At 32.1% G+C, this 10,875-nt stretch overlaps 2 protein-coding genes across 2 annotated transcripts; both read left to right on the top strand.

Moving 5' to 3' along the window:
- The first annotated feature begins 403 nt into the window (after positions 1 to 403).
- On the top strand, positions 404 to 3,969 carry LOC137829555 (probable fructokinase-7). The gene is made up of 7 exons (XM_068636380.1): positions 404 to 559; positions 1,694 to 1,902; positions 2,093 to 2,305; positions 2,383 to 2,580; positions 2,704 to 2,844; positions 3,109 to 3,225; positions 3,610 to 3,969. The coding sequence occupies exons 1-7, from the start codon at positions 538 to 540 to the stop codon at positions 3,733 to 3,735; spliced, it is 1,026 nt and encodes a 341-aa protein (XP_068492481.1). The 5' UTR covers positions 404 to 537; the 3' UTR covers positions 3,736 to 3,969.
- A 1,677-nt stretch (positions 3,970 to 5,646) lies between these two features.
- Positions 5,647 to 10,188, top strand: LOC137827612 (uncharacterized). Its single transcript, XM_068633820.1, has 7 exons — positions 5,647 to 6,000; positions 6,079 to 6,110; positions 7,997 to 8,094; positions 8,208 to 8,290; positions 9,019 to 9,096; positions 9,169 to 9,267; positions 9,654 to 10,188. Exons 1-7 carry the CDS (start codon positions 5,917 to 5,919, stop codon positions 9,945 to 9,947), a joined length of 768 nt encoding a protein of 255 aa, XP_068489921.1. The 5' UTR covers positions 5,647 to 5,916; the 3' UTR covers positions 9,948 to 10,188.
- Positions 10,189 to 10,875: the final 687 nt, after the last annotated feature.

Consider the following 10,875-nt stretch of genomic DNA (forward strand, 5'->3'; position numbering starts at 1 on the left):
TACCAATTAATTATTTTGGTGATAGTAAAAACAAAACAAAAAATTGTCCTGAAAGTATTTAGCAAATAAAAATTATAAAAGTGGATTTTTATTACTTATTATTAGATTATACGACAAGATTTATTGTCGACACAATCTAAAACTATAGCCTCAAACCAAATATCTTTATATTAATTAACTAAATAAACTTTCTACTCATTTTCATAACCATTAAACTCTATATGCATGAAATTTGAATACTTAATCATTATTATTTTAAAATTAAATTTTTCTTAAATCATATTGTTTCTTTAAAAAAAAAAAAGTTTATCGTGGTCGTATTTCACGTTGTCAGGTATCGCACTGTAACATTTCACTTTTCTTTTAAACAGAACAATACAAATCTCCATGCTTTTATAAATCCAACCAATTTCCCTCTTCATTGCATTCCCTCGCTTCTCTTCTCTCTGTATAAACTATTAAGTTCCACCAAAACATTCTTCTTTGTCTTCTTCTTCTGCATTTCCAATACTCTGTTTCTTGGTTTCCATTGCCCCGATGGACCACGTTACCTCCTCAGGTTTCTCGTCTTTCCACTTTCTCCCTCTCTCTCACGGATTTTCTTTTCTTTTCTTTTCTGGGGTGTTCTGTTTTACGGTTTCATTACCTGTTATTGTTGTTCAGATGAGGACGTTGTTTGTCGTGTGCGTTGAAACTGTGTTTTTGAGCTAAAGATGGCATCTTTGATGTTCTTCTGGTGTTGGGTTCCCGTTTTTATTGAATTTGTTTGCTGAATCAGATTCGAGTTCTTCTTTGTTAGCTTTTGTGTTTGTCTGCATGTGTTGTTATATTTTCTTGTTAATGCATGAAGAGATATAAATCTGGTATATGGATTCTTTATTTTAAAGGCTGATATCATAACACATGAGGCCGTTCCGTAGAAGGCTATGCGGTGGTTGATGTGAAGATCCGATTGCTTGGGTGGTTATTTATATTTAAATTTTTTTGGCCTCTGTGTGTCTCTGGGATCTGTTTTTGATTTAGATAGGGCCTACCGGGGAGCATAATTCATTGAAAATTTGAAGAGCTTTTTTACTCAACGAGTTAGTTCCAAATTTGTAATTCAATGATAATCTTTTACATATATTTATATTAGGTACTATTAAAAATAAATTTAAGTGATGATATATATTTAATCAAATCACTACTATTATTATTCTTAAAAAAAATTCCATGTATTCTTAAAAAGTTAACTCATAAGCCGTTGAATTGAATTTGTGAATCATCAAGCTCATTTCATCTAACAAACGTCTCAAAATTTTAACTGAGTTCTTAACAAATTGAGTTAGAGCTTGCTCACAAGATGCCTTGGCTCGTAGCCAATTCTTTGAAGGTTTATTATTGGTATATACTCGAGCAATATTTGAATTCAAAATGCCTACACTTTTTGTTGTTATGGATTTTGGGTCCAAGGAAACAGAGAGCAGAAGATGTAATATCAATTTAGCCATATAGGATGTCATGTGATACATGTGAAATGATTATTGTCTCTCTTGGTATCTAGCATAAGAAGTTTATGGTATTCCACATGTAAATACACTAATAGAAGTCATCCTATTACGAAGATGAATTTTTCTCCTTTTAAAGTATTGAGTGGCTGCATCTTGGATTACTTACACTTCATGTTGGTACCTTAGCTACTCCACTTGTGCAGGTAAATCAAGCGATCTCAAAAATGAAGACTGTAAGGGAAAAGATGGACCCGTCGTTTGCTTTGGTGAAATGTTAATAGATTTTGTGCCAACAGTGGGTGGAGTGTCACTAGCTGAAGCACCCGCTTTCAAGAAAGCTGCCGGTGGTGCTCCTGCCAATGTGGCTGTTGGCATCTCTAGGCTTGGAGGTTCAGCTGCTTTTATAGGCAAGGTGTATTTCTCTATCCATGTCATGTGTTATATTGTTTAAAATTAATTGCATTTATCTGAATAAGACTGTTCCAGGACATCTCCTCACCCCGCAAAAAAAAAGTGTGAGAGAGATAGAGAGAATGCTTGCTTGATCTATTTGATAGGAAAATCATAGCTTGATTATTTGTCATCTGTCATCTGCATTTTAGGTTGGAGCAGATGAATTTGGGTATATGTTGGCTGATATTTTAAAGAAGAACAATGTTGAAACATCTGGCATAAAGTTTGACCCTAATGCAAGAACTGCTTTAGCTTTTGTTACACTTAGAGCCGATGGCGAGCGTGAGTTTTTGTTTTTCCGAAATCCTAGTGCTGATATGCTTCTTAAAGAGTCTGAGCTTGATACCGATCTCATAAAGAAGGTAATTTTTTTAGTTTCATTTTTGTAGTTGTAAAATGTGGTTTAAGAAGGTCCAGCTACTCATGATATTGATCGCAGGCTAAAATATTCCATTATGGTTCAATCAGCTTGATTGATGAGCCAATCAAGTCAGCTCATCTTGCTGCTATGAAAATTGCTAAAGACTCTGGTTGCATTCTCTCATATGATCCAAATTTGAGATTGGCACTATGGCCCTCTGCTGAGGCTGCTCGGAATGGCATAAAGAGTATATGGGATCAAGCCGATGTCATAAAGGTATATTGTGTGTGGCTGGTAGATTTTTGTATGATATACTTCATAAAGCTTATTATTTTTAAAATAAGCATTCTGTCATTTCCCCCTTAGTAAATCATATGTGCAATTTTTATGTTTGTGCAGATAAGTGAGGACGAGATTTCATTTTTGACTGGTGGTGATGATCCTTATGATGATAATGTTGTATTAAAGAAGCTTTTTCACCCTAATCTCAAGCTTTTAATCGTTACTGAAGGGTCAGAAGGTTGTAGATATTACGCCAAGGTAAGTTAGTTTTGTCAAAGTTATTTGACCATGTTGCCTTTAATTTGTAGTGTACTGTATTCCCTCATGTCATCATTTTCTATGTTCTGTCTGTGCTTGTGTGTTTGCTTCTTGTATTAACATTGTGGGCTGAATTGATGATTGTGACTTATTTAGAATGTTTCATCGTGTTGTAGTGTACTTGACTACTTGTAAATCTGATTACCAGGTTTTCTTTGATGTCCAATCTGTTAGCCTAATAGTGATTGCCTAATTACTATGCAGAATTTTAAGGGCAGGGTTGGAGGTGTCAAAGTTAAAGCTGTTGACACAACTGGTGCTGGTGATGCATTTGTTAGTGGCATTATCTATAGCTTAGCTTCTGACCAAAGTCTTTTCCAGGTAATTCAGAATTTTTTACACACTCCTCTTGAATCTTGATGCATTTTTTACACATTCAAAATATGGGTCCCTGAAATACCACTTGCACTTAGTATTGGCCAATCTTTATGTAACACAACTTATATACTGTCACTTAAAAGATTGGCTGGGACTATCTTAAACAACTTAATGATTCTCCTAAAAGATAAAAGCAGAACATATGCTGCATATGCTTCTAATCTTAGTTTTTTTGGTCTTTTATTAATCTTGTTTCTCTCTTTCTTGGTATTCAGTACTAGTTAAAGGGATAGTACTCTTGAATTGAATTCTGTATAATATCAAAGAAAAAGAAACTCTTAACAGTTAGTTTCAGGCATTAACTTGAACATTAAATTTGTGTGGCAGAATGAGGAACGTCTCCGAAAAGCTCTGCATTTTGCGAATGTATGTGGTGCCATCACGGTAACAGAGAGAGGGGCAATTCCTGCACTACCCTCAAAAGAAGCTGTCCTGCAATTCGCTGCAACATAACATCTTTTTTTTCTCATCAAATGTTAAGCTATAGCTCAGTTCTTACCAAGCTTCATGTATTGTATTCTCCTTCTTTTGGGGCCTGTATTTTCCTTATATATAATAATAATAAATCCAATCTCTTGCTATGTCTTATAGCAGTTGTTGGGCACACAAATTAACGTTTGGGTTGAAATGTTGTACATTTGAGAGATTTAATAAAATTCCTAGCTAAAATGAAAACAGTTGTTATTATATATTGTTTTTCTGTACATTCGACCTTGAATGATGTATAGTTCTTCTCTATTCTAACTTATAATTGCTTATGACAGAAAGATTTTCAGCTAACATGTGTTCATTGATGGATTGAGTAAATAACCTCTAGTGATTCCGTTTAACTGAAAAAAATTGGTGAATTAGATACGTCAACAATATGAATATGACAAAAAAAAGGGTTAAAAATAAGTTGTACGAATTAGTCTAAAACAAGCCAAATTAATGGCTTCATCTGGTTTTTTAATTTTGTTAACTATTAAACTTTTTTAGATAAACAAAATTTTCCATATAAATCACAATTATTTACCCTCTCCGTTACTTTCAAGTTCTTTTAGGAAAAAAACAGCATGAAACATTAAATTTTATCGAATTTAATAAAATGTTTATAAGATTTGTATTTTATATTTTTCATTTCTATGTCACAATATATATATAATTAATTAATTAATTAATTAAAGATTGAGTGAAAGAAAACAATAATCAATGTTAATGAATATTCATATGTTTATTTTTAAGTGTCGTAATTTTACAAAATTTTTGTGACTATTAAATAAAACAAGTAAAAATTAAGATTTAATTTTGCATTTAGCATATAGATTATTATTTTAAATTTTTAATTATTCATTTATAATTTATACTATCTTTTCTAAAATTATTCTTCTCTTATTTTTTTTTTTATTTCTTTCTAAACTTTTGATGTTGATTTTCATCGTTTTCTTAATTAGAATTTCAATGAAATAAATTTTCTTCACTTTTATATTGTGTATATGAGAGTTTTTGTTAAAACATGCAATATCAACGTGAATAGATTAATTTCTACTCAACTAGGTTAATAATGCTATATTTGATTTTGAATAAGATATTCTCGAAATAAATTAGATTTCATTTAACTTTTTTTTTAATATTTGGACCAATTCTTAGAAGTACACGTTCATTAATTATTTTTAGTTGTTTTTTATTTGACTATTTGATATTGAGTTAAAATTGATTGAAGTATGACGGTTGATGTATTACAAAGTTAATCAAACTTTAAGATTTGAAATAATCCTTTTGTATATGCTTAGTATTTTACTAGATGCACAATTGAATTGAATTGTATGTATTTTATTTTATTATTTTAATAATGTTATAATATGTAAAATTGTAAAATTGATATTTGATTTGATTTAATTTTGGATATTTTTGGTTAAAGTGTAAATTGAAGTGGTAGTTTATAATTAACATGAGTGAGATTTTAATTAAATTAATTATGGTAGAAATTGGATAAGAGATGAATTAGTTGAATTATAGAATTAGATGTTGAAGATGAAATCTCATCACCATATTTTGATTGAAAGATAAAACTTTGCTTTTGAACTTTGGAATTGTTGTTTATCAATTGCATATTAAAGTTGTTTAAGTTATGAACTTAAAAAAAAAACGAAACTGGGTAATTTCTTCTTCCCACGTTCTTCTATTTTTTACGTTGCTCGGATGCAAGTGCTGTAGCATCGATCACAAGTAAAAATTAAATAAATTATTATTGAGCTTATATATCAACTAGCAAGAAGATTAATTATTCAGCTTAATATTTTGGAAATGCAACAATAATACATCATTAAATTAAAAATAAAGTAAATTTTAAATTTTAAATTATTAATTAAAATAAGATAGTGTAATAAAAAGCTGTGGCGACTCTGGCTAACGTGCTATGCACGTGCAAAGGAGTAAAAGGATTGAATCATCCATCGAGCCAACTGAATCTGTACAGCGTCACACAGGCCATTTCCGATTTGGGTTCTTCAAACCGCGTTTCTCTCGAACCGGACGTCGTCAGATACGGTCCAACCGGGTTGAAGCCGCTGCTTGGAAATCACAAACCTGAAGACGGCGGCGCTAGCGGCGGCACACGACGAAGTTGTGGAATGCGAGTGATTGGATTCCAAAATGGCTTCGAACCCTTCACTTCTTCCTGAGATCGGACCTGACGGTCTCGCTAAAGAAGCCCCCGTCATCAGCTACACCGAGAAGGTTCTCTCTGTCGCCGTTTTTGTTTGGCTTTGTCATTGCTGCATTGCTTTTTCATTGTTTTTCTTCTTCTTCTTGCAGATCATTGAAGCAGAACAACTTCAATTGCAGAAGTAAGCTCTCTCCCTATTTCTCCTCACTGGGATCTGCTAATTAATTTGTTCTCCTTTTTTAGCACTATTATGTGTTTGCTCTTGCAACATTGCTTGGATTTGTTGAAATCGAATTACTTGACATAGGATCTTGTGTGTGCTATTTTCGTGTGGTTATGGAGAGTTTTGGGAGAAATTGGAGATTTCAGAATAAGTTTGTGTAATTCTGTGATTCTCCGTGCAATATCAAGTGACCAATGACTGTGGAAAATGTAGACTTTATTTGATATCTACTTTAGCTATAACCTAGGAAATGACTAGAATGTTTTTTACTGGGATCCCATAGCGAATGGATTTAGGTCAATGGCTGTGTTGTGATAGATTCAGTTGGGTTGATGAAGGAATGATCTAATAACATCTATTGTGAAATATGGTATTTATAAAGCTTGAAGAGCAGGTAATATGTTGCTAGCAGAAGGAAGCAAAGCCGATGGTTTTTGCACTGAAGTTTTGGTTGGAAGGTTTAGGTGAATGAAATTCATTGTGATGCTGTGGTGATAGTAACATTAATGATTTATTTGGACTGAGGGATGGAAAGTGAGGCAGTGGAAAGGGAAACGAAAAGAGAACAAGAGAGTAGAAAATAAAGTTGGTTGGATTAGATGAGAAATGAGTGTAAATAAGTGGGAAATGAGATATTTTTATTTGTTATTTCTTAAGAAAGTAGAATTTAAGCATAACTTAAAATTTACTTATAAGATGAGGTTTGCACCAATTATATATTATAATTTATCAAACTCAACTTTACAAATCGATTTGTAATTTTATAAAACTGGTTTGTAAGGTGATGCATGCTTCTACTTATATACTAAAATTTGATTTTATTTCTAGTCGATGTGAGATTTTCAACAATGTTATCAATATCGGATAACGAATCATATCAGAGATCTCCAACACGTTTCTTTACGTTGAAAACTGGACATCTCGGGCTTGAAACTAGATAGTTGTGGATGGTGCAATAACAGCCTAATAAAAAGTGGGTGGTGTAATAACATCCTAATAAAGAGTGACCCAACAAGTCGGTCTCGCTAAGATAAACTCTGATGTTATCTTAAAAAGTAAACTTTAGTCTAACTTCACTTCACAAAATTGACTTGCAAGTTGAGGTTTCTAGTTACTTATATAATATTATCCAACATTATTAATAATTTATTATTTATTATTTTAATTATTTATTATTATTATACTAATAAAGAAAAATATAAATATTAACAAAATATTAGGGATATAATTGATCATGTCTTAAGGGCGTCTTATTACCTCATTTTTCGAATTTTTTATTTTGTTTATCTTGTTTTCTAGCTTTCCATCCTTTATGTGGCTTGTATACCTTCCTCGCCGCCCTGAAGTAAACCGGCCTTAATTCATTTTTATGATGTGCCACAAGGTTGGTGGTGGCAGGAAACATATATAGTATTTGAGTAGTTGTGTTGTGTGTTTTCACTGTTCTGAACTTGTAATTTAGTGTAGAATATATCGATAGTGAATTCAGACCTGTGTTTTGTGTTTAAAGCCAATCAATAGGTTGAGGTCGAGTAACAGAATCATCGTTAATTTCTCTATTGAGGAACTAATATCTAGTTTGGACATACTAGACATTTGAGGTTTTAGCAATTAATCTTGTGAAATGTGAATAATTGGAAAAAAAAAATTGCTGTCTTGTAGTATTGATAAAAACAAGATCTTGGGTAATCTGATCCCTTTTCAACTTTACTGCATGGTGTGATTGATGGGTAACTTTAAAGATTAAAAATGTCTTTATTTATTATCAGTTTTGACATACTTTTATGTAGGCAAACAAGTAACTGGACTCAATCATCTTGACCTCTCGTTATTATTATTTTCAGATACATTCAAGAAAACTACTCTAAAATTCGTGATGTGGAGCGTGAGCTTGCAAATCTTTCACTGGAGATGAAACTTACAGCTGGTCCAAAAAAAGCAGGTTTCTACAAATTATTGTTGGCCTTTCTGGCATCAATTTAAAAAGGTTGTTGTACATGGATATTATAGTGAAATGACTATGCTCTATTTTTTATACATGATGCATACTTTAAGCACTTGAACATTTGAGAAAGAAAATTGAGACATCAACAGAGAGAATCCGTGTGGCCAAGCTAAAGGAAGAGCAGGCACGGAAGGTCTGTTACACTGTTACTTTACTAATCTATATTTTTCTCCTGCAATTTTCATAATACCAAATTATTTGTGATATTGATGTTATGTACTGCATCATGCCAGTACCAGTATCAGCTTACTGTATGACTTCTGATCTCAAGTTACTATTAGCTAAGTTGCTGGACTAGATGACAAGTATATATATGTTAATAAATACCTGTGATGATTTTTAATTGTCCATTGTGTACTACTCTTCTAGGGTTAAAAGTTAAATCAGTGCATTGGAGATACATTGGTTTCTTACTCGGTTCGGTATTGATCACATAAATTGCAGATAACATTATTTAAGCACTTTACCCCAGAAAATGCAAATAAATTTGTGATAAAATAAACTCATCTAATCATAGTAAATGAAAGAAATTTATAATTAGTTTTACGTAAATAGTTTTCCCTCTTCTATTTATGTCCAATGAAATAGGAAGAGTTTACTTTATAAGATCTCTGAAGTTTGAACCATTATTTGTGTAAATAACAGAGGAATTGATTGTTATAATGTTACTTTTTCTTTTTCTCTTAATGCAGTCTAATGATTAAATTTAGAAGTTGGTGCACTAAAGTAAATATTGTCTAAAAGGTTATTTATATAGATATGGATGAGTGTAGATGATCGGAATAATTTGATCTACAAAATCAAATTGTATGCTAAGTATCTTCTCAAATATAGTTGTCATCTTAATTGTTTGTGCTGTAGGTGTGGGAATCAGCCTCGCAAGTAGTAAGAGATGAGGAAGCAATAAAACAAAAGCTATGTGAAGACTTGAGTAGTCTGGTAATTAGTGTTTAATGAAGACATAATATACCACTGTTTAGCTGGTTGTTTGACACTGACAATTTTATACAGGTTCAAGAAAGCAGTAACTCTCAGCTTGCTCGGCTGGAGGAATTAAAAAGAAGATTGGAAGCTATGAATCCAAGTCGTGCATCAACTAATCTTTATCATGTAATTATTTTATCACTGTATTCATCATTATTAATTATATAGTGGTGGCCTAAGGTATGAACCTAATTTTGGGCTGTACGCTGTATAGTGTCCCTAATTAATAAATTGTTTTCCGAACTCCTAACTATATGTCCTCCTAAACTTCATTTATAAGAAGCCCCTTTGCTGTGAAACTGATAATATTCCGTTTGGAATTGAAATTGGTTGAGATTGTGGACATGTGTTGAGAATGGAAACCTGCTTGCATTTTCTGACTTCTCTATTGAAATGTTGCCTTTTTCACACCATGTTGTTAATGCTACATTTTGACAGTGTCGAGCACGATACAGTATGCATCTTCATACTAGAGCATTGAATGTTAAAATTGTGCACTTGAATTATATTAGGATGGGAGATCGGCAGCTTCTTCTCAGGATAGTACACCCCAGCATGGTTCCTCTGTTACCAATGCAAAGGAGTCAAATGAGGGATCAACCGAGAGCATTTCTAACCAAAGTAATGGTCAGAAAGTTGCAGTGAGAAGTGGGCCTAATCAGCAGCCACATAATGAAAGCGAAGGAAGAAGTAAAAAGAAAGTCAACTTGCAATCAAAAGGAAAGCTAATTGGTGCTGTGGCCAAGGGTAGATCTTCAACTCCTGGCTGGACTGGGGCTGGTTTCGATGTAGATGGCAGAACCTGAGAATACTATACTATAGTAAGATATCACTGCACTAAATTCGTTTTTGGGTGAGATGTCCATACTTTCTGTGCAAGGTAGGTATATATCCTTCCGTCCTCTTTTCTTGTTACCCATTAACTTGAAAGTGTAATTTTCTTTCTCCAATTATATTATTTCTGCGACAGTTGGTTGAGGCATACTGATGTTACATAAATCTCACGTGATCTTTTAATTAGAAAAAGGAAGTATATTATGTGGTGTTTATTATCGAATGCACAATCTGAACACCCAGTAGTTATAATTATTCTTTTTTTTTTCCTTTCTCACAATAATTGAGAGTTCTTGTATGATACACTTCATATATATGTTTATGAGATTTATATAGTGAAAAGAGTAAATCAAAGACACGCAACCATATTTGAATTTTCATTGTTAAAAATTAGAAGATCTAATAATTAATATTTAGTCTTGTTACTCACATAAAACAAATTTAAAAAAGGCTTTAATTTGATAAACAAGAATGATAGTTGGGATAAACTATTTGATCTTGTTATGAAAAAAATGAAAGTAATGACTTTTTTAAATAGTTATATACCAATTATCTTGTAACTTTGAATGCCTAATTGTGTGATATTAGTTTTTTACTCCCTCATATCCATATAATAAGGTATATTTTATTAGAAATCCTTAATTTTCTTACAATTTTTTTATAATTCTATATTAAAAAGTAATTAACAACAATTTGGATAGCTAACACAGAGTAATTACATGTTAATGGTAACGAACTTGATGTCGGTGTTTTTCCAATGCAAACTGAATTTACTCAGTAGTTAATGGCTATCCTCTGTTGTTTAACCTCTTCAGAAAATTAAATTGTTTTAAAATTCAATAAAGCACATTTCAATGGTTGTTTTAGAAGATTGACTCTTCTAGGGCGTACTATATTTTG

Source organism: Phaseolus vulgaris, chromosome 7 (assembly GCF_000499845.2).
Source record: "Phaseolus vulgaris cultivar G19833 chromosome 7, P. vulgaris v2.0, whole genome shotgun sequence".
Taxonomy (NCBI): domain Eukaryota; kingdom Viridiplantae; phylum Streptophyta; class Magnoliopsida; order Fabales; family Fabaceae; genus Phaseolus; species Phaseolus vulgaris.

What these genes read in the sequence shown, in the direction of transcription:
- LOC137829555 (XM_068636380.1), top strand. Translation starts at nt 538, where the DNA reads ATGGACCACGTTACCTCCTCAG. An exon ending in ATCAAGCCGATGTCATAAAG is followed by an intron (nt 2,581 to 2,703) that starts GTATATTGTGTG and finishes ATGTTTGTGCAG; the next exon opens with ATAAGTGAGGACGAGATTTC. An exon ending in CTGACCAAAGTCTTTTCCAG is followed by an intron (nt 3,226 to 3,609) that starts GTAATTCAGAAT and finishes TTTGTGTGGCAG; the next exon opens with AATGAGGAACGTCTCCGAAA.
- LOC137827612 (XM_068633820.1), top strand. Translation starts at nt 5,917, where the DNA reads ATGGCTTCGAACCCTTCACTTCTTCCTGAGATCGGACCTGACGGTCTC. An exon ending in AGCTGGTCCAAAAAAAGCAG is followed by an intron (nt 8,095 to 8,207) that starts GTTTCTACAAAT and finishes GCATACTTTAAG; the next exon opens with CACTTGAACATTTGAGAAAG. An exon ending in CATCAACTAATCTTTATCAT is followed by an intron (nt 9,268 to 9,653) that starts GTAATTATTTTA and finishes GAATTATATTAG; the next exon opens with GATGGGAGATCGGCAGCTTC.